General features: G+C 40.3%; 2 protein-coding genes across 9 annotated transcripts; one reads left to right on the top strand and one right to left on the bottom strand.

Annotated features, from left to right (window-relative positions):
• Window positions 1-329: 329 nt before the first annotated feature.
• On the bottom strand, window positions 330-10,346 carry slc33a1 (solute carrier family 33 member 1). 7 transcript variants are annotated; one of them, XM_042338977.1, is made up of 8 exons: window positions 10,145-10,346; window positions 9,212-9,278; window positions 5,931-6,733; window positions 5,239-5,426; window positions 4,339-4,523; window positions 3,831-3,948; window positions 3,110-3,325; window positions 330-2,975 (listed from the first exon to the last, which is right to left on the bottom strand). In XM_042338977.1, exons 3-8 carry the CDS (start codon window positions 6,688-6,690, stop codon window positions 2,808-2,810), a joined length of 1,635 nt encoding a protein of 544 aa, XP_042194911.1. In that variant the 5' UTR covers window positions 6,691-6,733; window positions 9,212-9,278; window positions 10,145-10,346; the 3' UTR covers window positions 330-2,807. The 7 variants fall into 7 exon arrangements, with proteins under 7 accessions (XP_042194911.1, XP_042194915.1, XP_042194913.1 ...); XM_042338981.1 differs by lacking the exon at window positions 9,212-9,278 and having other exon boundaries at window positions 10,145-10,171; XM_042338979.1 differs by lacking the exons at window positions 9,212-9,278; window positions 10,145-10,346 and adding an exon at window positions 7,894-7,927.
• gmps (guanine monophosphate synthase) lies at window positions 9,893-25,955 on the top strand. 2 transcript variants are annotated; one of them, XM_042338975.1, is made up of 16 exons: window positions 9,893-10,082; window positions 13,886-14,064; window positions 15,513-15,627; window positions 15,942-16,039; window positions 16,640-16,743; window positions 17,217-17,410; window positions 17,562-17,727; window positions 18,011-18,162; window positions 18,564-18,737; window positions 19,496-19,601; window positions 19,686-19,801; window positions 20,403-20,528; window positions 21,819-21,934; window positions 22,052-22,182; window positions 22,743-22,915; window positions 23,076-25,955. In XM_042338975.1, the coding sequence occupies exons 1-16, from the start codon at window positions 10,056-10,058 to the stop codon at window positions 23,175-23,177; spliced, it is 2,079 nt and encodes a 692-aa protein (XP_042194909.1). In that variant the 5' UTR covers window positions 9,893-10,055; the 3' UTR covers window positions 23,178-25,955. The 2 variants fall into 2 exon arrangements, with proteins under 2 accessions (XP_042194909.1, XP_042194910.1); XM_042338976.1 differs by lacking the exon at window positions 9,893-10,082 and adding an exon at window positions 10,652-10,728.
• Window positions 25,956-27,612: the final 1,657 nt, after the last annotated feature.

The raw sequence follows: 27,612 nt of genomic DNA, 5'->3' as shown, positions 1-27,612 counted from the left end.
CTGTCTGTGTCTCTGTGTGTGTGTGTCAGTGTGTGTGTCTATCTGTGTCTCTGTCTATCTGTGTGTCTGTCTGTGTCTCTGTGTGTGTGTGTGTGTCTGTGTGTACATGTATGTGTGTATGTATGTGCTTGTGTATATATGTATGTCTATGTATGTGTGAATGGGTATATGTATGTACGTTTGTGTGTGTCTATACGTATGTGTGTGTGTGTACGTGTCTCTATGTATATGTGTATCTGTATATGTTCGTGTGTGTGTGTTGTATGCCGAGGATCGTCTACACAAGATAAAAATCACAAAGTGAAATAAAAGTACTTCCACAAACACGATCCGTTGATTAGATTGATTATAAAGTTCATAATAATTTCATACAATTGATTTCAGAACTGTAATAGGTGCCTCAATGCCGAACACACATTTTTTTTGCAGAAAAGACAAATCATATTCTCAAGTACTTTACAGACATATTTACAGACTAAATAAAAATGTCACAATTCAAAAGCAACATTTGGTTGGTGAATAGCTTTTCTGGAGATGATAATCCTTAAACAAAAAACCCAATAATAATTTAGTCACTCAGTCCACGACTGTTTGCGAGACGCTGCGGTGGGCAATTGGCTGCCGCGTTTCGTCCACAAATTTACAGTCAATTCACTTTTCAGTATATTCTGTGAAGCGCTTTGAGATGTCTCGAAGACTTGATACGTTGCTATATCAGATGCAAGGATTATTACTCAGTGTGTTGGAAACAAAAATAAACATGGTGCAGTGTGGACACACACACTTATTCAAAGGCAAACATTTGTACATATAATCAGTTAGGGCACAGCAATCTGAGCAGCTAGTTATTTTGAAGTGTGCTTATATTTTATTGTTCAAAAATGTTGAGAATTTCCCATTTCCAAGATTCCTCTCTTTTCAGACGTTTACCAGAAAACAAGTTAGGGAGCTAAAACTTGCTTAAATCAGAGGAGCATGAAGCCACACAATGCTACAGGAACACATCTGTATTCCTGTACCTAAGTTTTTCTACAAAGTAGAAGATTTTTGACTTGTTTTGCTAAGTATATTTTCAGGGGTGGAAGAATAGAGAATCTTTTAACTGAAACCTTTCTCCTACATTTATATCTTAGAAGTCATTCAGCATTTTTTCTAGCATCAAATGAACTTTTACAGTATCTGCTGAATTCCAATCTAATGGAACTTGAAAGCTATTAAATTAGATCTACAATCAAAAATATTAGGTATGTTTGCACTGAAACGTACAAGTCCACTTGTTTAAATTTCAGTCCAGTAACATAGATTTGTGAATGTGTAGATTTCAAATTAAATTTAAAAAAAAACTAGAATGAATGTCAATACTAAAAGATTTCATACTCTGTATAAACCTGATCTCCTGATATAAGCAAATTGTATTTTGTCACCTTGTCAAAATGGTGATGTTAGAGTCAATCCACCCTGCAAATTTGTCTCTCTTTATACTGTAAATTGCAAAACTCCAAATGTTTTGAAATCAAATCCAAACCTTATAACCAATGTGAAATGTTCATGTTGAGCATTTCAACTCATTGATCAGATATTTTGTTGGGCAATTCACAACATGAAGAACTTTGGCCCTTGCTATAGAAGCGCATAACATTATTCACTGCATTTGATGGCTGTACAGGCTGCCCCCAGTCTTACAGAAGCGATGAGAGATTGCTTCTCTTATGGCCACTTCTATAAACCTACCTGTAGGAGCAGTAGCTATAACCATAAAGGTTTGCAGTCAATATCTGGTCCATCTTACTCTGTATTAACTTCAAGTAAACAACCATGTTGGTGTTTTCCAAGACCAATGTATTTTGCTGACACCATTGGTTTAACAAAAAAATCCACATTGATGATATTGGATGGACACCAACATATCTTAATGCACAAAATGACATTCATCTTTTGGTCGAAGTATAAACTGTATTCATGAAGACTGCAACCTTTTGAAGCACAAAAACAGAAGTCGCTGAGAACGTTCAGGTTAGTATTTTGCCTTTTGAAGTACATGATGGATTAAGTGCAACCCTTGTTGAAATACTAGTATTGAGCATGGCTGCAGTCAAATACTGGCTAAATGTTTCTCTACAGAAATGATAAGTCTTATTGGTTACAGAGATAGCAGTAGTGCAGATTTCTAAGAGTTTGGTTTACAATGGTTTTACCATCTTCTGTATTCCTCAAGACAATATTCTAATAATCTGACTCTCAAAAGGGTCTGTATACCATAGTACTGTTTCACAGAGCACCACAAAACTATAGGTTCTATTAATTTAACGCGTGAAAAAGCAAACCCTATAGTCTAGCAGTGCAAAACTGCAGGTTAACGTTGTCAATGAAGAAACACTTCTTTACATCACAATTTCTACGAAATTATACAGTTCATAAATGTTACAAGTGTCTTGACATTTACTTAAATGAAATGAAAAACAAAGCTATGATCAAAGCTAACAGTTGTCTTGATTACAGGGAAGTATTAAAATAAGGCAATATGAAAATAAAGCGATTTGTAACTGTGTGATACCAGAAGCAGTTCAGATACACAACCACATTGCATGTGCCCTCAGAAACATACTTGGTTTAAACTCAATTGAAACATCAAAACTGTATTGATAAAACAAAAAATGCCTTCAATCAACTTTTCTGCAAATGCAATCACGTCGCTATCATAGAGTTTCTACAAACATATTAAGTAAACTAAAACTGAACAAATGTCATTCCCTTGAAAACAAAAATGTTGAATTGATTATATATCCAACATTCTGATGGTGGCGACCTTAATTATTCCGCTTGCACTGCCACGTAGAACGGCCATTGTCCTGCAGTTTTTTCAATTTGTTTCCACAAAAGAGCCACCACATGAACCCGATTAAAATGCAGAATATCGATTCCAAATAATAGCCATCCAGTGTGGTCAAACAGGAGCCACCAGCCTTTATACAAAGCTGTGCGGGAGCAAAAAAATAAACGTTAATTGGAAAAGTAGCCGTGTTACCACAACAGCAGAATGATTTGCTCATAAAATTGTTGGAGAAAGGAACCATTTATTTTAGTGATTTATATATAAAGGATCACTCACTTCAGATTCTATGACCGATCCACAGCTTTGTTCCTGTGCACCTGTACACTCCTTGACTGTAAGCGGGTCAACCAACCAGAGAGCGACTGTTGCTGGCCAATTGCCACCCAGATTGGAAACTGTGTTCAAAAGAGTCATATACGTTCCTCCAATTGAAGGATCACTGATTTTGGCATTGAATGCCATGGTTGCAACATACATGCTGTACAGTGTTACCTAATAGGACAAAATATTCAAGAAGTTTAAATAAAGCAGAGCGAGCACATGCTGCTAGTTTATGCAGCACTGAATTTTAAACCATGCACCAAAACTGTAGTGATGAATTTACTGATTAAAACCAGAACTTAATTTGGAGTACAACAGTCTTCAATAGAACTCCTTCCCACTGTATTTGCAAGATTCACTTTCGTCGCCCCTTTAATCCCAAATTATAAACTTCATTGACCTACATCCCAAACACCAGCAAAAAGAATACTTTGCCTCCTCTCCCGTTACAGATCAGGCATTGAATTAGTTAACACTGAGGAAGGCTTCAACATGATTCATGCAATCAGTGGGGTGAAAAACAGGAAAGGCAGTATTTCTCTTTGTGGGCCACGTCAGTCATCGACAAAAGAACGTGGCATTTTGGCATCACAGGCGATCAATCCCTAACCCAGGAAGTGATTAAGCCAATTGAATTGCATCCAACTGCAGCCTTGGCTGAGATGGACTAACTCACCTGGTGTAATGCATAACTAAACAGCAAAACTGCGTAATAATAAGCTGGAAACTCTGTCCCCTGCTTCACAATGGAGGTCCACCAAACCAGCACAGCAAACACCAGGCCCATCAGCAACCTGGGAAAGGGACAACAATCATTTGTGTTTTAATAAAGAGTATTACAGGTAAAATAAGTAATCCTAGTAATCTGATGAAGTCCATAAAAATTGTTTAATCCTTAGATTGCCCTCAACTTCTGATTCCTGTATGTTGACCATTTCTGTCTATTCTTGGCACAAATTCTAATGTTTGTGCCCCTCCTCTCACACCCCCCACCCATTACCTCAAACAGTTACTCTAACATTAGAGTAACTTTATTAGTGTAACATTAACTCTATCCAACTGAAAATATTTAAAAAATAAACATTTAAAAGCTCAATTAATTCTTGCCTGGTCATCTTTCTTTTCTATTTTCTCCTTATTCTGCCTTTTTATTTTAGCTTTATACAATGATGGTTTCCAGTTACCTGTATGGCATAGCACTGTAGAAAACATCCAATGGGCGTGGGCCAGCTGTATATCTGCTTATCACAAAAGGGAGCATTATTTGCAGAGGAACCATGGGCACAGCGAGGAGAGCCAGTTGCTCTTTTGGTACACCCAATTCGACCAACTTCAATCCAGTGACTGCGTCAGCAGCTGAAAATCCAATCTGAAATATACAATATATCAGGTTGATTACAAGGCCATCAAAGAATTCAATACAGCAACTATTGTTCCATAGATGCTGCCTGACCTGCTGAGCGTTCCCAGCGACTTCTGTTTTTGTTTCAGATTTCCAGCATCTGTAGCATTTTGCGTTTTGCTGCAACTATTGCTCTTCTGCATAAAATGGACTTCATTCAAGGACGATTGAAAAACTCATGGAAAAGTGCTGAGTGTTTTTCCCCATGTAATACACTTTGTTATGGAAGCAATATAATTTTGCTGTTTGCTAACCAAATGTTATCAAAACAAGTACGTAGCAATTTCACAGATTGCAGGATAAACATTTTTTCTGACTGACCTTTGAATAGCTGACAATAGCTTTATCAGATTTGTTTTCCAAAATAATTTGAATTCATAAAACTCCAAAGCCCTGAGATTTTAAATCTGAACCCGAAAAGCAATTCTCCTCAAAACTTTGAAAAGGCAATATGTACGTAAAATACAAAACTCAAGAGCTTGCAGTTTTTCAACTCATTCCTAATCTTCTGAGATGTTGTATTCTTAACAATGTAGCACCAAACCAATAACCAAAAATTGGAAAGCAAGGAAGCCACAATGCAAAAACTATTTTTTTTAACGCTCAGTTATTATATTTGCACCTGTATTAAAAAGTCAGCAGCTACAAGTTTGTTCAAACTTGCTTGAGTTCATCGGCTTACTTTGGATGTTAGAAGCATAATGCAGAAAGTGAGGACAGCAGGCAGCTTGATTATACAGAGCAGCGATTTGTAGGTTTCTTGGATTCCTTGATGTACTTCATCCTGCGCTTCTCCCGCACGTTCCTTTTTAAATACTGCGACCAAAGTCGTGACCACTAAGAATATTATTCCCCAGAAAAACAGAAAATCTAAAGTATGAAAAAGCAATACATTAGTGAAAGATCTGGCATTGATTAATTACGAGCATGAAATACTTGTGTATTTTACTTGATTTTTTTTGAAAATAATTCATAATATTGCCACACTAGTTGCGTCTTACAATATGGACAGTCATGATCATTTTATTTTCCATTAAATGAGGAATTTCACTGCATGGTCCCCCTCCCAAATACATCCAACTTCTACATACATTCCAAGATCCTGCAGAGAAACACCTCATTATTCTCTTCCCTTGATTGAATAGTTAACAGGTGAAGCTTACTGTATGGCATATTATAATCCCAAACTCTTTCATAAAGGATCATCTTAAGAAGGAACTCCTTGAATTCCTTGAAGTAAATGTTAACTGCAGTCACAAATAAAGCTTTCCAACGGAAAATCATGCATGTGCATTCAACGAGTAGCAACTATTGCAGCAAAATTAACTGATACTGTTAAAATACAACTGACGTAAATTTACTTTGGCACTGTACCCGAGAGAGTGACAATTCCGGTGGGTTGAGGCTGAGAACGTAAATATTTGTTGCAGAAGTTCGCTGATTCCAGTGCTAAGAAGAGCACATTACCCAGAAAGTAGCCTGCTGTCTGTCCAACTGAATTGCAAGTGGAGGCATATCCTACGTTCTCTCTGGACAACATAGTCAATGCCCAGCCATCCACCGCTATATCCTGAGTAGCAGCCAGGAACTCAAACAGAAAAAACACAGCTGTAATTGTGACAATGTCAGGGCTGGTGTGCTCATCGCTTTTTAATAATGATTCCACTTGAAGTGATAGATAAAGCATAAAGAGCCCTAGAAGATACTGAGTAGGCACTAGCCAAGATTTTCTCCGTCCGAAGCTTGGCAAATAAACAGCATCCACTAAGGGAGCCCATAGCAGTTTCAAACTAAAAGGCCAGAAGACAAAGCTGAAAAAAGCTTGATCTGCGTAACTGACGTTCTTGCTTTGCAGGATAAGTGGGATGCTTCCAGCCAGACCAAGTGGTATTCCCTGTAAGACATAGAGGAATAGAAGCAACAGAATATTGTTCAACTCCCCCTTAATGCCACCATGTCCTCTATGGTCAGATTGGGGCAATCTATTGTCATAATCCTTCAAAAGTTCTCTGCTTTCTTCAACCTCCACATTGGTCACATTATGCCACGCTTCATCAACTTGCATGCCATCAGTCTCAAGCTGATTCTGAATACGTTGTCTGCTGCCCTCTCTGCGTTCAACTGTTGACGGCATGTCAGGTCCAAAGTCGTTCAATCAAAACTTCCCGTTAATGAGCCTAAAAATGCAAAGAACATAGCGTTAACGATTTCATAACAGGAGGTAGTTTCTCCCGGTGACAATCCCTCCCCCATTCCGTCCCCAGCATTCGCTTCACAGTTCGCGGGACATTGCTGGGCACAAATTGACCTCCAAAAACAGTCACTGTAGAATCTTGCAGAGAAAGCACTGTGAGACGTCCTCCTGGGGTGAAAGGGCGCTATGTGAAACGCCAGGATGGATGTTATTATCATCACCATCGGCGGCAGCAGCGGCAGTTATTATTCCTGTCGGTTCTTCCCATCAGTTGGACTAACACAAAGCCACATCACTTCGCCCACAAAACGTACAGTCACAACAGCAGCAGCAACAACGACGACGACGATGACGGGCATTTCTACAGCGCCCCTCAGCGCAGGGGAGCGTCCCGGGGAAACGCTGGAGACGCTTCGCGGCCCGAGTGATCGGGGGCTCTGTCAAATGCCAGGATTATAATATTATTATTATGATTATCATTTAACACAAAACAGGGCTGGTCTTTGAGCTGCTGGGGAGGGGAGTGGGGGGGAGGGGAGTGGGGGGGGGGGGGGGGGGGGGGGGGGGTGAGGGGAGGGGGGGGGTGAGGGGAGGGGGGGGTGAGGGGAGGGGGGGTGAGGGGAGGGGGGGGGGGGGGGGGTGAGGGGAGGGGGGGGTGAGGGGAGGGGGGGGTGAGGGGAGGGGGGGTGAGGGGTGAGGGGGGGGGGGGGGGGGGGGTGAGGGGGAGGGGGGGGGGGTGAGGGGAGTGGGGGGAGAGGGGAGGGGGGGGGGGGGGGAGTGGGGGGTGAGGGGAGTGGGGGGTGAGGGGGGGAGAGACCAAAGAATAAACAGGGAAGAGGGAAGCGAGCTGATGGCATCATCATCAACAACAACAACAACAACTTGCGTGTCTGTGTGTAACTGCCCTTGAACAGCGGCACCGGCCACACAGAGGCGAGGAGAGGCCTTCCCGGCCCGACCCTGCCCGGCCCCCCGGGCACCTCAGCCCTCCCCCTCCCCCCCTCACTCACTCCATCACTCACTCCATCACAGCCCATCTCTCCTCTCCTCTCTCCCCCTCTCCCTCTCTCTGTCTGTCAGTGCTGCTCAGCCTTTCCCGCTCTCCTTCCCCTCACTCACTCCCTCCCTCCCTCCCTCACTCACCTGCTCCCGCTCTCCTGACGTGGCTGCGCGCTATGGGTCGCCTTTGGCGACAGCGGCCCCCGGCGGCCGGCGGCGGGAACTGCAGCGCTTACCACCAAGCGCTGGGGGGGGGGGGGGGGGGGGGAGTGTGTGTGTGACCAAAAAGGCTACTTTGTAGCCCAAAGTCCACCAGGTACCTACTAATAGCCCAAAAAGTAGCCCAAAGTAGCCCAAATATTTTAAAGTCAGTGCTTTTTGCAGACTGTCTAAGGAAAGATCTTCAAGGGGGGGGAGGGGGGATGGGACACATACAACACGCACAGCATGCGCACACGACAAGCACACACACACTCACAACAACTTGCACTTATATAGTGCATCTCGGAGCGCTTAACAGTGACGGAGCCTGTCTCCGAGTTGGAGTGGGTGGGGGGCGAGGTGGCCGTAAGCACGGCCGAAGAGGAAGGTTTTCAAGCGGGTGGGACACTGCTGTGCGCAATTGGCTGCCGCGTTTCGCACGCAAAGTATACAGTCACTCTATTTTACAATGTATTCTATAAAGCGCTTTGAGACATCTCGACTACGTGATAAGGTGCTATATCAAATGCAAGGATTATTATTATCTGGCAATTATTTACACGGACCTTTTCCTCATTTGCTTGAATTCCAGTGTTGTGTAAAGCCCAGTAATTATTAAAAGGATCACAGTGCATGGATTTTTATTACATAATTGAGTATGTTACAACTTCAATCAAAATCATTAAAAAAGTGCTTCAATTAAAAAAGATTCTTTCTCTTGATCTCATGTTCTGGGAGTCATTTGATGTCAAAGAAAATAATAACTGTTCAAATGGTATCAATCAATTCAAATCAACAGCACAAACTTGTTGCATTTGCATTGAGCTCTAATTTAGACCCCATTCATTCTTTTGGCCAGGAAATGAAGAGAAGCTTCACTATTGTGCAGTTATATTGTATCATGTGGATTGGGATTTTTTTAAAATCAATTGCATTAGAAATAATGAAATTTAAATTGAGTACAAGGTACTCATTCAAAAGTCAGTCTATTTTAGTACGTTATTTGAAAAAGAATACAGCTGGTTGTCTTGATGGATATGCTTTGAATACCAGCTAGGGGATATTTTAGTTAAGGCTTTGATGTTTCCCTAGACAGACAGAGGAAAACTGAAGCCTGAAACAACTGGCATCATCAAGAAAAACATTGACATAGCCTCAGTTCAAGTGACAACAAAGGAGGAAGATGAGGCCTGAGCACTTTTAAAATCATGTATGATCCAAGTGTGGAATGACAAATTGAACGGAGTCCCATTGATGTTACCTCTCCTCAATGCTGCCTTCCAATGGTTTGATTTGGTATCACAGCATAAACAAAACGCTGTCGTTTCCTGAAATCAAAGCCAACATTATTAGATATATTATTAACAATAATAATTTGGTCACTTCAATCCACCACTATTTCATGGGACGCTGCTGTGCGCAATTGGTTGCCGCGTTTCGCCCACAAAATATCCAATCAATTCGCTTTACAGTGCATCCCGTGAAGCGGTTTGAGACGTCGCGAAGACGTGATAAGGGGCTGCATCAAACGCAAGGATCATTATTGTTAATATTATCATTATAATAATCCTTGCATTTAACACAGACATTATTATTAATTGATATAACAATCCTCGCGTCCGATACAGCGCCTCTCATCGCGTCTTCGAGACGGGTAAAGTTTTGTGCGCGACAATAATAATAATTATTACCATATAACAATAACAATAATTATTATTATTGGTTTTATTTGCTTGCACGTGACGTGATGATGGGGTGGGGGGGGGCTGGTGTGGGGGGGTGGGGGGGGGGGGTCTGGCTCAGCAGCGCCACCTCCTGGGTGGGTTGAGAACTCACGGGTGCGCATGCGTAGACGAGGGACAGCCAGACGCGCGTGCGCACGCGGGGGGGGGGGGGCGAGGCTCTCGGAGGGCGGGTCAGCACAGCGCAAGCGCAGTCAGGAGGGGGGGGCGGGGCTTGGCGGCATTGTCAGCGCGCGCGCGCGCGGTGTGTGCGCGTGTTCGTTCGGCGCCAACAGCAACGGCTCGTGAGAGAGAGAGAGAGGAGAGCGAGAGAGGAGAGAGAGAGAGGGAGAGAGAAAGAGGGGGGAAGTTTCCAGCACCCAAATGGCACTATGCAACGGCGACACCAAGGTCAGTCGGGGCCGGGGGGCGGCGGACAGACGAGCGAACCCCCCCCTCCCCCTCTCTATTACCTCTCTCTGCCCTCAGGGCTCCGCTGTGGATCGGGCGGTGATGATTGTTTTGTGTGAGGAGGCCGCGAGGAGATCGCAATCCCGGGCCCCCGCTCTGTCTGTCCGTCCGTCCGTCTGTCCGTCTGTCTGAGGGAAGGGGGTTGTTGCGGCCTCTGTTTGTCGGGGTGGGCTTCAAGCGGCCATTCAGCCGCATGAGTGAAGGAGGGAGGAAGAGAGAGAGAGAGAGGGAGGGAGGGAGGGAGGAAGGGGAGAAAAGAGGGGAAGTGGGGGTGGGGTGTGGGGGGTGCGAGGACGGGGCGGGTTGGTTGGTTGGTTGGTGCTGGAGGCGGTGGTAACCCGCCAAGCGGCCATTAAAATAACTCGGGACGGAGAAGCTTCGAGATGGTTAAGGTTTTGGGGTCGCGCGCGGCCCGAGAGAGAGAGAGAGAGAGAGTGAGTGAGGGGGAGAGGAGGAGGAGGGCCGCGACCGGCGCCGCTCGAGCTGCGCGCGCGCGTGTGTCTGTGTGTGTGCGCGTGTGACGGTGAACTCGGTGTGTAACGCCCCCCCCATTCCTCGCCTCTCCAGGGGTTCGGGACGGGTTATGGTAGGAGCTGTTCCCGAGGCCCTGGGGGGGATGGGGGGGGTGGGGTGTAACGCTGGGCCTCGGCCCTGGGGGGTGAGAGAGAGAGAGAGAGAGGGGCTTCTCGGTGATTCTTGTCGGCGGGTGCAAAATGGCCTTTGTCCGCATGGGCGCACTTAAAGGTGCCTTAAAGGTGCGGGGGGGCTCGTGTCTGTCTGTCTGACTGACTGACTGCACAGCCAACTTTTGTTTGCTCGCACTTGTCATCCATGAACGTGTTTGGGACCCACTCGCACGATGCCTGTCCGAAGTAGTCGAACCTGGGCTTTTATGGCCCTCATGTTCTTTGACACTGAGCAGTTTAATAATAATAATAATAATAATAATCCTTGCGTTTGACACAGCGCCTTATCGCGACCTCGAGACGTCTCGAAGAACTCTTCGAAGGATATACGGTCGAGCGAATTGACTGTGTATTTCGTGGGCGAACGATTATTTAAAAGATTATTCTTGTGGTGCACGCACTATGAGCAGCTCAGCTCATTCCTTTTATTTGGACCCAGAGTATCTATGTAAACAGTTGTCAAGCTTCAATAGGCTGCACCTTTTTTATATATATATATATATGATATATATTAGAAATCCTGGTGGTAGATGTTGTAAATGTTTTAAGGAGTTTTTTAAAAAAAAATTGGCTCACTGTGGGTATACAGTACTTTGGGTTCCTTCAGTGCACTACAATTTTGAGTTAAGAATATGCTTCCTCTTGAGTTATCGCCCAGAATTTTTATGTTAATCCTATTTGAAAACAGTTTGCATAGTTTTTTAAAAAAAGTAAAACCCAATTTAGATAATTTAGTATGAATAAAAAGATTAGTTTAAAAAAACAGCTTAGACTGCTTTTAATAATGCAAGCTATTAAAGATGGCTTTTGGGTCACCCGAAGTGCAGTTGGTTTACTGATATCTTTTGTGTGACCTAAAGTGTGATTTTTTTACTTTTAACAGATTGTTTTACTTTAGGGAATCTCGATATTAATTCACAGATGCCCAAGTTGTGAAAAGACGGTACCAGTTGCACCCAGCGAGTACTACCTTTTGTTAGCTTGGGTGATGCTGTATTAATATCCAGGCTGGTCTGAAATGAGTTCTGTGTGAGTGATGATCTGCACTGGGACACTTTTCATAAATAAAGGTGCATAGGGAAAGTGGGTGGCTAAATTGAAGATTGCTTCAAGAGATAGGTTTACACTCCTATTTTTTGTAAAAATATATGATTATAAAATGCTCCCTCCCACAGATATTTGTGTTTATTTCATGCTGTACTAAGGCTGCTCATTCATTGATACGAAATACTGTAATGGATGGTTTAAAGGGTTAAAAGGCTGACATGCTCTTAACTCAACTCCCAGTAGCCGAATCATGTACGGATAGTGCTATGTCCTGAAGCACATATTTGGTGAGAACTGACTTGAACTGTAAATTGCTGGGAACACTCAGCAGGTCAGACAGTTTCTATGGAGAAAGAAAAGTGAGTCAACGTTTTGGGTCCACGACCTTTGTCAGAACAATCGTCAGTCTTTCGTTATAGATGCTGGATAGATGCTGCCTGACCTGCTGAGTATTGCCAGCCACTTCTGTTTTTGTTTTCAGATTCCCTGCAGTATTTTTGTGTTTTGAATTGTAAATTGTTTGAGACAAATCTTCAGGGGACTGGTGTGATGTGATACAAGATTTGCACCTGTCTTGAATTGGCTTGGGTGACCATATTATTATTATTACTTAAAACAATATTTGTGATTTGAAACTTGTCTGAAGATCCATTCAAGCAATTTTTAAAAAAAAGGTTACTCCTTTGGAAGAAAGCATTCAATGTAAACTTTTAAATTCTGTTGCAATATTCATAATGTAATATTGCCAATTACTGTTAGTTTAGTTGCTAACAGAAAAGTTACTTATACGTTTAAAAATTAGGAATTTGGTTGGAGAATAGCTAAAAGGAAGCTGAAGAGGTTTTGTTCACCTTCATACCCCTCAATGGCCTTGCTTCTCCCTACCTCTGCGACCTCCTAACCCCCTACCAACCTGCCCGCTCCGTCTGCTCAGCGGGCTCCGGCCTGCTTCACATCCCCCACCTCGCCATTAGCAGGCGGGCCTTCAGCCACGCCCCCCCACCCTCGGGAACTCCATTCCATCCCCCCTTGCCTCCTTCAAGACCGATCTCAAGTCTCTCCTCTTTGACCGTACCTTTGATCATCAACAACAAAATGACATTTGTATAGCGCTTTTCACGTCAGGAGGAAGTCCCAAGGCTCTGATCAACCTCCTGCCCTCTACCCTCCTCGATTCTGACCCCCAGCTTGGGTCTGAAACACTGACTGTCCAGCACCTTGGGACATCCTACCGACGTGAAAGGCGCAATACAAATGTAATTTTGTTGTTGTCAAATGCAGCATCACTTTGTCTAAACCAATGGTGGTGACAAATGTTGACTTTTTCAGTGCGCGTATGAAAATGAGCCAATGGTTAAAGAGTTGATAAATATTTGTAAATATACAGCAGGAAAGAATAACTAGATTATACAACTGCCTTGGAGGCATTAGTACCAACAATCGGCACATGGGCTGAATTGCTGCTTGGTGGACTGTAATTTCTTTGATTGAATATTCAATTAGTTTTCCAGTTCCCGTGTTCTCTCCTTGTCCACTTTGGTAATGTCAGTAGTGTTGATGAACTTCTCAACTCTAGCAAACATGGGACTGGTCAGTGCTATATTTTCTTTCTGGTTGTTTGGATGGTTGCCAGTCCTTCTGAAATGCTGAGCCCTATTGAAATGAATAGTTCACTCCTGGATGCATTTCGCTTTTTCTGTAACTGACGACACTGGAGAGGCCTAGCAGAAGAGACACAAAATACCAGGATTCTGTGATCATGGAAATTCTATGTAATTTCACGAATAAAATATGTGTAACTATTGGGATTGGGATCTATACTTTGAACAAAGTACTGTACTCCCAGTCATCTCACAATTCTTCCCTTCTAAGGTATTCTCAGTGACATTGTGTATTTATGGAAATTAATAAATGACAATATGTATAAAAAAAATATTTTTATTGCAACTGTTGTAAAAAAAAAGCTATTACATGTCTTCTGCAATGATCAGTATTGTTTTTTGCTAACAGGACGCTGCTGGAGGAGACATCAAGGATGTTGGACATCAATACGAAGGGGCTTTAGTGATTCTTGATGCAGGAGCTCAGTATGGCAAAGTGATTGACAGACGTGTAAGAGAACTGTTTGTGCAGTCAGAAATCTTGCCCCTGGAGACCCCTGCTTTTGCAATCAAAGAGAATGGTTTTCGGTAAGAACTAATCTTTGTATCTTTTCAAATCATATTAGCATCTTACTTAATCTATTGTTATCATGTTATTCAGACAAGTGAAGACCCAGTGTTTTTTCTTATGATTTTTCCTGCCTGTTGGTTATTTCTCATCTCGAGTTATTTAAGATTCAGTGTTTACATTAAGTGAATTTAAATAAATTCTTGTAGTTGAAGAGTGCCTATGCCTTCAATTGATGATGGTTAATACAACTACAAATTTTACAGGGGTGGCTGCACAGTATTCTACAATCTTACTGGTGTACAAATGCTTTGAAGCACTATTTTGTTTATTGCACTATTTCTATTGTTTTCATTGTTATCCAACCATTCCATACTAGTTTTATCTTAACCTAAAACTTCAATCTATTGTTTTTAAAAGGTTTATTCAGACAGTCCCTTTAATTATCAGATTGTTGACAAATCCTTTTAGTATAATTTACTAGAAGTAGAAGTTCTCTGTTTAGAAACTGGAATGCATCATTTATCATTCATTTGTGATTGATCTCTGCTGAGTGATCCAAGTGACATGCATGCATGTACTTTATTCTTAACAGCATAATCTGCTGCTACAGGAGTCCTGCAGCGTATTGGTTAGAGCACTTGCCTCTCAAGCGAGAGGACCCGGGTTTGATTCCTGGTTGTGGCAAAACTGTAGGCAAGTTTCTCCACATGTCAATGTTTACCTATCAATCAGTAGGAACCTGGTTGTTAGTCAATTGACGATTGCTTTCTAGGGGTAATAATCCCTTTTTTAAAAAAAAATGTGGTCATTGAATGCATGACAATTGGCTGCTGCGTTTTGCCCAGAAAATGTACAGTCAATTTACTTTACAGTACAATCTGAAGCGCTTTGAGATGTCACAATGATGTGATGAGGTGTTATATCAAATGCAAGGATTATTTATAATAATTCTTGCATTTGATATAGTTCCTGTAATTTCAGTAATGTCTCAGAGCACTTCATGAAGTACTTATAAAGTGTATTTATAGGCAAAAGTGGTGTCTATTTGAACACATTTTCACACATGCATCAAATTAATTTTTTTCTGGAGTATTATTGACTAGGATACTGGGAAAGACTTCTCTTTTTGAATAGTGCCCCAGGATCTTTAACTTGCACCTGAACAGGCAGAAATTACCTTGGATTAATGTCTTATCTGAAGTATGACATCTCTGATAATGCAGCACTCCCAAGCTTGTTATCTTGGATGATACAATTTGCTGTGAGAAATATACTTAATTTGATTACAGTACAATGTATTGCTGGTAAAATAAGATACTTGAATCTCTTGTTTTTGTAATGTTGAGGTAGAAGTTTGTTTTCTGCTGTTTCAATTGGTGATCAGGAGAGTTACATAACTTGCTTTCTTACCCAGAATCGAAAATACAGCAAATGAGAAACTTACCAAATATTTACTGCCTTGCAGAGCTATCATCATATCTGGAGGCCCAAGTTCTGTATATGCAGAAGATGCCCCGTGGTTTGATCCAGCGATATTTACAATTGGCAAGCCTGTTCTTGGAATTTGCTATGGGATGCAGGTATTGTTAATATGAAGCAGTTGGATGTTGATCCACTAACGTGAGTGTTTGATTTAAAAAAAGGTTAATTCAGAAATTAAATTTTCATGTATAATCTTTTGGTTCAGAGGATGCCATGGGGTTTGCTTTGTCAAAAATACTTTTGTTTTTCCCAATAATGTAGGACTGAGTTTCTACTGACTGAATGAGAAGAATAAATTCATAAGTTACTTTTATGTTGCTTCGTCTTCAGTAAATTAAAATATCTAATTGAATGTAAGGGAAAGTTGTTGTTTGTCTTCTGTAGTTGATGGCACTTTTTTTAAATTTCACAGATGATGAATAAAGTTTTTGGAGGTACAGTCCATAGAAAATATGTGAGAGAAGATGGAGTGTTTAAAATAAATGTGGACAATAGCTGTTCATTATTCAGGTATTGACAAAAACTTGTTGATGGGTCTCTTAGGTTTATTTTCCTATTGAGAAATATAGAATCAAAAGAGTTAATGATCTGCAGTAATTTGAATGTTTTGAATGGCATGTGGAAGGGCTACCAGCCAATAACAATTAAAATTGAGATGCATCATAAAGTATTGTTATTTTGCAGTTGCATTTGATATTTTGGGAAAATATAGAACCCATGTGTTTAAAAAGTGGACAGTGGATACTCGGTGTATACATTTTTTTAAAAAATTGTCAACTGTTTGATCACTTCCACGTTACATACTTTATAGACCAGATAGTAATTGTCCCTCTGCTTTTCTTATTCTCCTGTAAAGTTTTCTCAAGTTGATTTAACAGTATAAATGTAAGTGCTTTAATGAATATTTTAGAATAATTGCTCAGTTCCTTCCCCTTAGGAAAACAAACCCAAATCATTGAGAATTATTTCAAGAAGGTGTCTAGCCTTTTGATGCATGCCTTTGCCTAGTTTTGAACTCCTGCCTCTTTTTTATGTTGGCCTCCTTCAGATAACTTATTCTCATGTTTGTTTTTTACATTTTGTTTACAATTTCTTTCTGCTTTCTTCCAGAGGTCTACAGAAAGATGAGCTTGTACTGCTTACTCATGGTGACAGTGTGGACAAGGTGGCAGAGGGCTTTAAAGTGGTTGCACAATCTGGAAACATTGCAGCAGGTATACTTGTCCAGTTGAGCAATGAATAGTAAGTGATCCATGGTCAGCACAGGTTTTTATCAACATAAAAATCCAAATCAATTCCTGTTTTTTTAAAAAAAATTCTTCCCAAAGATGTACATCAACCCAGTGCAGATAAGTTTCTCCCAAACCTCTGCATATGCCATTTTAATGTTGTTGCCAAAAATGTGTTTGGTCAATGTAATTTTCTGATTTGCCATGACTCCCACAGCACAGCTGAGATTGGGCACTCAATGTGTGGTGCATCAAAGGCCCAAATGCAATGGCATACCAAAAAGTGGAAAAAGTTCATCTTTTAGGTGATTTTTTAAAAAAAAATTGTGTTTGCAGATAAAGTAAAGCAATTTTAAATATGGATTATTTTCATTAGTTTGGAACAGTAATTAGTTTGTGTTTGTTTTATTGTGATTATAATTATGAATGTTAATTTTCTGTTTGATTAATTTACACAGCAATAGCAAATGAATCTAAAAAGCTATATGGTGTTCAGTTCCATCCGGAAGTAGACTTGACTGAACGTGGCAAGGACATTTTGAAGAATTTCTTGTTTGATATTGCTGGTTGCAGTGGCACCTTCACAGTGGAGAATAGAGAAGCAGAATGTATCCGAGAGATACAAGAGAAAGTTGGACATTCCAAAGTTTTGGTACGTTTAATCAATATTGGAATTTTCCATCGACTCGTTTAAAGGCTCAACACAAGTGATGGAATAAAGTTACAGTAACAATTTTTTCAATAAACTATTATTGAATTGTCTTTCAACAATGTGAAATTCTAACTTCAGAACTTGTCTGCAGGTTTTGTTGAGTGGAGGTGTGGACTCCACAGTGTGTACAGCATTGCTGAATAAGGCTTTGAATCCAGACCAAGTAATTGCTGTCCACATTGACAATGGTTTCATGCGGAAAAGAGAGAGTCAGTCTGTGGAGGAAGCCTTGAAGAAACTTGGCATTAAGGTTAAAGGTAAAGCCATTTTTTAATTTCGTAATCTGAAATAAGTCAGTTTATTTCCATTTATCTTTAAGGGTCAATATTAGTAACCTGCTGTTGGTGTAAGCTTCTAATCTCCTGCTCCCCAAGCTTCCAAGTTGTGATTGTGAATGTCTTGTTAAAAAGAAGAGGTTAATCATGTTGGTTTTTTAAAAAAAACACAATATTGGTGAACACGGTTAAAAAGAACTTGTGTACACTAAAAAAAATTTAATCAATTTCTTGCTGTAGTTTAACATGTTATTTTTTTGCCTAGTGGTTAACGCAGCACATGCATTCTACAATGGGACAACAACTTTGCCAATTTCAGAAGAAGACCGAACTCCCAGGAAGAGAATTAGTAAGACCTTAAATATGACCACAAATCCAGAAGAAAAAAGAAAAATAATAGGGGATACCTTTGTGAAGGTATGTTTTGACATTTCTTTGTTGACCTGAAACTTTGTTTTTAAGCAGAAAAAGTTCTTAATTGCGGTGCATTCCTAACGATGTCTATAAACATAGATTGAATTCATTGCTATCACATCGCCAATATTATATTCCATCTGCTACTAACTATTTCTGCTATTATTGCTCATGTGCAAGAGATGGAAGAAACTGGCTCATTTAACCCCCTTTTGATTTTCAGCCCTCCTATTTAATTATTTATTTAAAACAGTGGTACAAGTTTCACACGCTCTCTTGAATTGAGGAGTAATATAAATTGCATGATACAATTTAATCACAAGATATTTGTAATCATGCTAAATGAGGGTCTTGTATATGTTTTTACATGTGTCTCATGCTATTTGATAATCTCTCTATTCTAGGTCGCCAATGAAGTAATTGGGGAAATGAATCTGAAGCCTGAGGAAGTGTACCTTGCACAAGGGACTTTGAGACCAGATTTAATTGAAAGTGCCTCAACAGTAGCAAGTGGCAAAGCAGATGTTATTAAGACCCACCATAATGACACAGAATTGATAAGAAAGTTGAGGGAGGAGGTGAGTTTTTGTATTTTGCTTAGTGTACAATATACACCACTGTCACCTACAAAACAGTCACTTTGTGGTAAATCCTGTGATGCATTTTGGGATCTCATTGTGGCATGAGAGATGCTATGTCAAATGCACAGTTTTTTTTATGGTAAGCACAAAAGTTATTAAATTTGATGCTTGATCCAAACTTAAACTATCTAGGTTACCCTTGATACTATGGTTTACATGCAGTAAACTGTGTACTTGTTTTGCACTTCAGTTTTCAGTTGACCAAATGTTATCTGTCTGCAACAGACAGCAATTTGCTAACTAGCCTCCTGCAGCTTGGTAATTAGAGCACCCGCCTCGCAAGGGAGAGGACCTGGGTTCGATTCCTGGATAGAGCAATACATTGGGCAAGTTTCCTTACTCCACACGCTTCTGTTTACATAGCAGTAACTAGGAACCTAGTTGTTTGCAAGATCGCTTTTCTGGGGATAATAATAATCCCTTCAAAAAAAAAGATAATAATTTGGTCACTCAATCCACGACTTTGTCGTTTGTGGACACTGTAGTGCGCAATTGGCTGCTGAGTTTTGCCTGCAAAATATACAGTCAATTTACTTTACAATATATTCTGTGAAGCGCATTGAGATGTCTCGAAGACGTGATAAGGTGCTATATCAAAGGCAAGGATTATAAGATTATTATCTGTTTAATTTAGCCGCAATGAGTAACCTTTCACAATTTGGTATTGAAGAGAATGTTAATTTTGGGTTTTGTAGGGCAAAGTGATTGAACCACTTAAAGACTTTCACAAGGATGAGGTGAGGGCACTTGGCAGAGAATTGGGTCTCCCTGAAGAACTTGTTTCTAGACACCCATTCCCAGGTAAACAAAATCAAAATCTATCCACGTTAAACCATAAATTCCTCTTTTTAATTATATTTAAAGGACTTCTGTGTTTTTTTTAAGGCCCTGGTCTTGCCATTAGAGTAATCTGTGCTGATGAGCCTTTCACCTGCAAAGACTTTGCGGAAACTAACAATATTCTGAAAATAGTAGCGGACTTCTCTGCAAGTGTGAAAAAAGTAAGTGAACTGTGGGTATTTGATGCCAAAGGTAAGTTTTTTTACTTTAAATTTTCGTGTAGACTTATAACTGCCTTTCCTGTTTGATATAAGCCATGTGACCATCTATGAAATGGGGGAGGGGGAGAGAGGACATTTCAGGGATTTTTTTAAATCTAAAAGTTATGCAGTTAGTTATGCTGTAATACCACTCCACTGCAGACCGTGCTCAATAAAGACCGTAATTTATCTTGTCTGTACCAGAATTGGAATAATAAAATATCACATTTTTATCTGGATACAATTGAGTGGCATTTATGATGGTTCTTTATTCTGATGAATTTTTACATAAGCACTTGTTGTTGATCAAAAGTCTAAAACAACATTTTGTTTCAATATTTATAGAAAATATTGTGCAGTTTTAAACCTGTTGTAAACACCATCAGCACTGATTAGAAATGAATTTTTTAACCAAGCTCAAAAGAATTACCAGGCTTTAGAAAATGTTTTTTAAATGTCGACTGTTAGAGAATTAGTACTTTGTGTTTAATGTAAGGGATAATTTTGTTTTGGTTGCTCAGTGAATAACAGTGTAATGAATGCATTTATTTTTCGTGTGTAGCCACACACTTTACTGCAGAGGGTCAAGTCGTGTACGAATGATGAAGAACAAGAGAGATTAATGCAGATCACAAGTCTCCATTCACTTACTGCTTTCCTGCTGCCGATTAAGACTGTTGGGGTACAGGTAGGTATTGCATTAAGAATAATAATCCTTTAATTTTTGTGTGAATCACAAAATGGAGCTGTTTTGGTGTTATTTATTGACTCGCGCTGCTTTGTTTTTTAATGTATGCCGTTATTTTTCTAATTTTCTCCTCCATTGGCACATGTTTCTCTTCCTGATCTCCAGCCTGCCCATGTTGAAGTACCATGGGCTCATCAGTATTATTGCATTGACCTGAATATGTACACAATTGCTTGGCACTGGGGATACTGGCATTTTTCTGAACCTGCTAGCAGTTTAAGGGTTAAAGCATGATCAATGTTACAATTAGATCATTGTAATTATAAGTGAGTCCTGTAGCTCAGTGGTTAGAGCACTCGCTTTGCAAGTGAGAACCTGAGTTCAATTCCAGGCAGGTCAGGGCCAAACCTTGGGCAAGTTTCCTTACTCCACACGCCTTATAATAATCCCTCCAAAAAAGAACAGTAATAAATTGGTCATTTTCAATCCATGACTGTTTGTGGGACATTGCTGTGCGCAATTGGCTGCCGCGTTCGCCCACAAGTGTACACTCAATTCACTTGACAGTATATTCTGTGAAGCGCTTTGGGACGTCTAGAAGACGTGAAAAGCGCTATATCAAATGCAAAGATTATTATAAAGGCTCATTTCACATTATTACAAAAATCAGATGAATCACTGCTTGTCGGCCGCCCCAACTCCTCCCTCCACAGGCTGCAGACTATCTAGAACTCTGCAGCTGATGTCCTCTCCTGCACTAGACTCTGCGACCCTATCACCCCCATCCTCGCCCAACTCCACTGGCTTCCCATCACACAGAGGATACAGTTCAAGATCCTGGTCCTCACCTGCAAAGCCATCCATGGTCTTGCTCTCCGACCTCCTAACCTCCTACCATCCTGTTTGCTCCCTCCGCTCAGCGGGCTCCAGCCTGCTTCACGTCCCCCACCTCGCTCGCCAGACCGCCACTCTGCTCTCACCCTCTGGAACTCCATCCCGCAGTCCCTCCGTCTCGCCCCCTCCCTCGCCACCTTCAAAACCCACCTCAAGATCCTCCTCTTCGATCGTGCTTTCGATCTCCCTGCTCCCTCCCCTCTCCCCCACCCTGACCCTCAGCGCGGGTCCGAAACACTGTCCAGAGCCTTGGGACGTCCTCCTGCTGTGAAAGGTGCTCTACAAATGTAATTTTATTGTTGTTGATGAAGGATTGTTGGAAGAGGAATAATAAGCAGCTGCATATTTAGACAAACTCAATCTTGGTATCCAAGTTCCAGTGTATTTGTGTTGCAGGGAGACAGCAGATCATATAGCTACGTTTGTGGTATATCTGGGAAGGATCCACCGGATTGGGAATCCCTCCTATTCTTAGCCAGACTTATTCCAAGAATGTGTCACAATATTAACAGGTTTGTTACTTGTCTTTACATGGTCTTAAAACGTGTAATAAGAACACTTACTTGTAAAGCCTCAGCTATCCTTTACTACATTCTTACTTACTGATATTAATATTCATGTTTCTTCAGAGTTGTGTATGTTTTTGGACCTCAAATCCGAGAACCCATCACAGACATAACCCCAACGTTCCTAACCACAGGAGTGCTTAGCACCCTCCGACAGGCCGACTTTGAGGCTCACAACATCCTGAGAGAGGATGGTAAGGATCCAGTTTTGTTTATTCATTACATTGGAAGAAATGTACATTAGTTAGTACAAAGGTCCATTGTTTTACAAAGTTAAATGGTCTTTACTTGTTATGGATAAGATTGCATGTGAATGCGGAATTATTTTGAATGAGGTTGTTGGCACAATTTTGGGCCAATTAGATAGATTGTACAGCACTTAATGTCTTTTCAGTTGATCATTTGAATATTTTGTATGATATTTCAAAAAAAAATTAGTCTTTCTATTATATGAATTGACAAAGGCACCCTTTGGAGACTGATTCTTTGTTTTTAAAAAAAACTTGAGGTCGTCTTGTTTTTAAAAACCTGGAATTTTTGCCATATTGGTGAATACAAAAAACTTACATTTCTTGTTTAGCACATGATGCACCAAACTACCAAGCCATTGCATCATCTGTCAAATTTCTGCTTCAAACTGAGAGGAAAGGTGAATTCAGCCACTGTTAAGATTTTTAGCTAATCTGTGATTTTATGTGAACAAATGAGGATAATTTTGTAAATGTTGATGTACCGATTGTGTCTGTTTCTCTAGGTTACTCTGGAAAAATAAGTCAGATGCCAATTATTTTGACGCCATTACATTTTGACCGTGACCCACTTCAGAAACAGCCATCTTGTCAGAGATCTGTCGTCATCCGAACCTTCATCACAAGTGACTTTATGACTGGTATCCCAGCAACTCCTGGCAAGCACATTTCTGAGGAGGTGCGTGTTTGAATTTCTTTAAGCTAAAATAACATTCAGTGATGCAGAAAGGAACTTCTGCTATTAGATAAAAGGATTCTATGATTGGATTAGCTTTAACTTGCAAAATAATTAGTCAGTGTCAAATATTAATGAAAAGTTTGTTTATGGCAAATGGCAGGTTATTTCTAAAATGGTGACAGAGATCAAGAAGATACCAGGGATTTCCCGCGTCATGTATGACTTGACTTCAAAGCCTCCTGGAACCACGGAATGGGAGTGAATAAACCTGAATCTGATGTATGAAACATTCCCAATATTAACACATACAGTACTGTGGAATTGTGACTGGAGCTGCTACTTCGCACCTATTTTTTTTCTTCCCCTCTGAAGCCTGATGTATAATTCAGTGTTTGAAAGGACTAAATTTAATGGGGCTAAGGATATGTACGGGTAAATGGATTCAGCATCAAACTGCTGGTAAAATTGTGATGCTTTTGCCAATGTATTTTGATGTTCTTTATAGATTGACTTGTCTGGTGTTTTGTACATCACAAGACAGTTCATTTACAGTACATTTACTAACCACATGTCTGTCATTGTAAACTCACTTATTGATGTGACCAATTCTTTTTTGAACAGATGTTACAAATATTTTGCCAAATGGATAGGTGGTATTGAGTTGTATTGACAAGATTTTCGATGTATTTCAGTCTATTTAAACATTTTTGACTGTCTGTAATTACATTGTTCGAGATGAAGAAATTACCAGCAGTTTGGCTTTGTTTTTGACAATAATCTTGGCAACTGTATTGAGATGGCTAGAAAGTATGCAGTTATGATTTTTTGGGGTTATAGAACTTTTATCAAGGGGTTTTGTTTTTGCCAAAAATCCTGATTGTACACATTCTTGGATGGATGTGAATTAACAGGTATCTGCATTGTACTATACATGTCTCCTAATTTAATTGTATGAACCAAAATTTTATTTGGAGGGTATGAGGACTAGGAGTTTCTTAAGGCAGCATTTTTTAACCTATTGTTTGACAGTTTTATACACCGGTAATGTATTATCTGGTTACCATAAAAAATATTTCATCCCTTCGATGGCCTAGTGGATAAAGGCATTAAGTCACACTGATAAGATCGCAGGTTCGATCTGGTCTGTGCTGTGAAAGCTGATCTCAGTTGGGGTAGCATTTGGGTGTGTGTTGGAATTAACCTTAGAATCCTGGGCTGAGGAGGAAGAGGGATTAAAAATAAAAGCCAGGGTTCCTGCACCTGATTGTTCTCCAATGGCTTCTGCTGGAAAGCGTGTGGCTGAGCGGTAGATGAGAAATTGACTGTGATGCCCTTCGAGGTCGAGTTAACTACCACTTGCTGACTGAAGACTGGTAAATTGGATGAGGCACCAGAAGGCTGCCCATGGAACTGCCCCAGGAAGACTTAAGCTTTTGAGAGAAAATTGGTTTAACAAAAATTTAATTCGGGAATATTTTTACTTTGGTACTTACATAGACATCAATCTTTCAATACAATATATGCTCGTACTTATTTGTTGCCTTAATTTAATCACTTCCATAATCTTGTGTTTGAAAAGTGTAATTTACAATGTAAACTTGTAAACTTTTGTCAAATTTAAAATAAATAAATTGCTGACTAAGTCAAAGACCACAGGATTCTGAGAACTCCATGTTAGAGTGACTGTTGTGCCAGTAGTTAGCATTCTTTTCTCAGCTCACTTCACCTGAAAATCTGGCGCTTTAGCTTTATTTAAAAAAAGGGATGTCTTATTCCTTTTTTGCAAAAACGCATTAAAGTGCCCAAAACCAGAGTGGTGTAGATTAAAGAATTTAGAATTATTTGCGATGTATCCAGCTCGGTTAAATTTTGCAAGCTCTTGTTGCTATCTATTTTTAGCATTTTCTAAAACTATAAAAATGAGTATACATTAGACTATCCATGAAACCTGGGAATGAGAAATGAAAAGTTTTTTTTAATTTGCTCTTGTTGCATTGCAGCTTTTCTGGGTTGCCAAATAATATTGAAAAGCTTTATAATGGAACACTGGTAGAGGATATAAAATAAACTTGTGAGAATTACACAGTAAAGACAAGTTATAGAGGATGGATTGGAATAAGTTGTGTCTTACTTCAGGCATGTGAGTGGATTTTATAAAACTGAAGAATTAATTTTCAATTAAAATTGTGCTTAAATATCGTAATAAAAATACTGATTTAATGTCAAAATCGTGCCTGAAAGTGTTCGCCAATATGTTGACAGAACTGCCCTTTTGGGATGGAGGCTCCAAGCATTTACTCTGCCTGTTTGTGTGTGTGTCAAGTGGAACAATGAAAAGATTATGATTTAGAAACTTGTAGATAAAATACTTTGCTGGATAAACCGATCGAAAATAATAATTTGACCCAATCCACGACTGTTTGTGGGACACTGCTGTGCACCATTGGCTGCTGTATTTCGCCCACACAATATAAAGTCAATTCACTTTACAGTATATCCTGTAAGGCGCTTTGAGGTGTTTATTCCAGCAGTTCAGTTTTTAAGAATCCTTAAGATTAAATTTGTGGCCTATAGCCTGTGCGCGCGCGCACACACACACACACATTTAAATCGCAATGTTAGTGCTGCTGCAGTCACTTTTTTAAACAAAAAAAACTTTTTTAAAGATTGAAGGCACAAAGTGAGATTTTTTTTGAATTAAGCTAAATGTAAATGCCATTGAGTTATCTGTCAAATTAAAAAATCTCTAAAGACTGGCTTTATTCTGAAATCTAATGCTAGGCTCAAAGCAAACCTTTTTGAAAGGATGTTTCTTAAATACTGGTTAAAGGTGTATCGATACGATTTGATCATATTCTTGCTGGTAATGAGATCTATTGTTCAGCATACCAATAATCACTTAAGTGACTTAAGTTGGTGTATAAATATATATATATAGGTGCTGCTGTAAATTATTTTTTCTTAGGAAATATGCATGCAATAAAATTACTATTTACAGGTACTGTTCATTGATAAGCTTCAATAAAATACCTGGTGTTAACTTGACTGATGTGGCTTCTTTGTTTGGTGGCATACATGTCTGGAATATTGGGTTTCCTGCATTTAATCGTTCACCCTGTTTATGCTGCTGTAAGATGTAAAGTCAATTGAACTGACAAACTGCCTTTATAGTTTTATCTTACTCTAGTATCACTTTGCCCTGGAGCTGAGGGGTAGGGTGTTTAGCTTAGACAATGTTAATGCCAATTTAGAGAGTCACTTACTGGTATAACCACTCAAATTGGTTTTGGACTTGAAACAACATCCTTAAATAGCCCATCACAGGTGTGAAGGGTGATGAAGCAGAAAAGATTTGCGGAATTGTCCAATTATTATGTGATTACTCGGAAACAACTAATATATCAATCAAGCTGTTGGTTTTCATTGGTGAGTATTTTAATTGCTTAATTACTGAATTCATCCAAGTCCAAGGAAGCCGGAATACAAAGATCTGTTGTCACGCTTTTATCTGGTTTCTTCAGGAGCATTCAAAATGGTTTACAAATAACAAGGGAGTTTCTCCCGGTGTCGCAAAAATCTCGCAGCTAAAATTGATCATTTGATTCATGGTTATTTATGGGACATTGCTGTGTGTCAATTGGCTGCTGCGTTTGCCTACAAAATACAGTTGCAACACTTTCCAGTATATGCTGTGAAGTTCTTTGAGGCATCCTGATGTGAAAGGTTCTACTGTATATCTAATGCAAGAGTTATTATTATTTTGCTGTTTCAGAGTGAGTTCACTCAGGGAAAATGGGACGTGGAAATTGTTGTATGACTAGTAAAAATTTGTCCATTAAATCCCTTTAAATAAAATAATACAAATTGAATGATATGTGGTTTCCACTGCTCTTGTCTTTAGATTAAGGAATCTCCCACGCTTCCCTTGTGAAAAAGCACCGATGCACCTCGTCCGAGTTGCATTGCTAACAAATATTGTTAGTATCTTCCATTTCCCTATATATTTCTAGTCACAGATCATTCATCGCCCACGTTTCCTGACATATCCTCACTAATCCATCACACAGTTCAAGATCCCGGTCCTCACCTTCAAAGCCCTCCATGGTCTTGCTCCCCTTTACCTCTGCAACCTCCTAAGCCCCCTACGGTCTTGCTCGCTCCCTCTGCTCAGCAGACTCAGGCCTGCTTCACATCCCCCACCTTGCCTGCCCCACTATTGTTGGGTGGGCCTTCTGCCCCGATGCTCTAGAACTCCACCCCGCAGTCCCTCCTCCTCGCCCCCTCCCTCACCACTTTCAAGACCCATCTCAAGATCCTCCTCTTCAACCGTGCTTTCGATCTCCCTGCGCCCCCCCCCCCCCCACTGCCCTCCACCTTCCCCGACCGCCAGCTCGGGTCCATAACTGTCCAGCGCCTTGGGACGTCCTCCCGACATGAAAGGCGCTTCACAATGTAGTTTTGTTGTTGTAATGCTACTTTATCTGTAAGCATTTAATAGCAATTCATCCATCCATATCACCAGTTCAGTAACTTATGCAGCATTTCCAATATTCACTCTAGAACACAGTTTGAAGCTCCTGTTCCTACAACCAATAAGCAGCATCTCAGCAGGAAATTATCACATTTCATCACCACACATTTTTACCAAATTAGGCTTGAAAATGGTACCACAATACTGAGACGGTAAATGCCAATAA

The sequence above is a fragment of the Callorhinchus milii genome, unplaced genomic scaffold, assembly GCF_018977255.1.
Source record: "Callorhinchus milii isolate IMCB2004 unplaced genomic scaffold, IMCB_Cmil_1.0 Scaffold11, whole genome shotgun sequence".
In the NCBI taxonomy this organism is placed as follows: Eukaryota; Metazoa; Chordata; class Chondrichthyes; order Chimaeriformes; family Callorhinchidae; genus Callorhinchus; species Callorhinchus milii.
This window is presented reverse-complemented; position numbering and strand designations above follow the sequence as displayed.

Coding starts and splice junctions, on each gene's coding strand:
- slc33a1 (XM_042338977.1), bottom strand. CDS start 6,690: ATGCCGTCAACAGTTGAACGCAGAGAGGGCAGCAGACAACGTATTCAG. Junction 5,427..5,930: donor CGGAATTGTCACTCTCTCGG/GTACAGTGCCAA, acceptor TTCATACTTTAG/ATTTTCTGTTTTTCTGGGGA. Junction 2,976..3,109: donor GATCGGTCATAGAATCTGAA/GTGAGTGATCCT, acceptor GCTCCCGCACAG/CTTTGTATAAAGGCTGGTGG.
- gmps (XM_042338975.1), top strand. CDS start 10,056: ATGGCACTATGCAACGGCGACACCAAG. Junction 10,083..13,885: donor TATGCAACGGCGACACCAAG/GTCAGTCGGGGC, acceptor TTTTGCTAACAG/GACGCTGCTGGAGGAGACAT. Junction 14,065..15,512: donor ATCAAAGAGAATGGTTTTCG/GTAAGAACTAAT, acceptor ACTGCCTTGCAG/AGCTATCATCATATCTGGAG.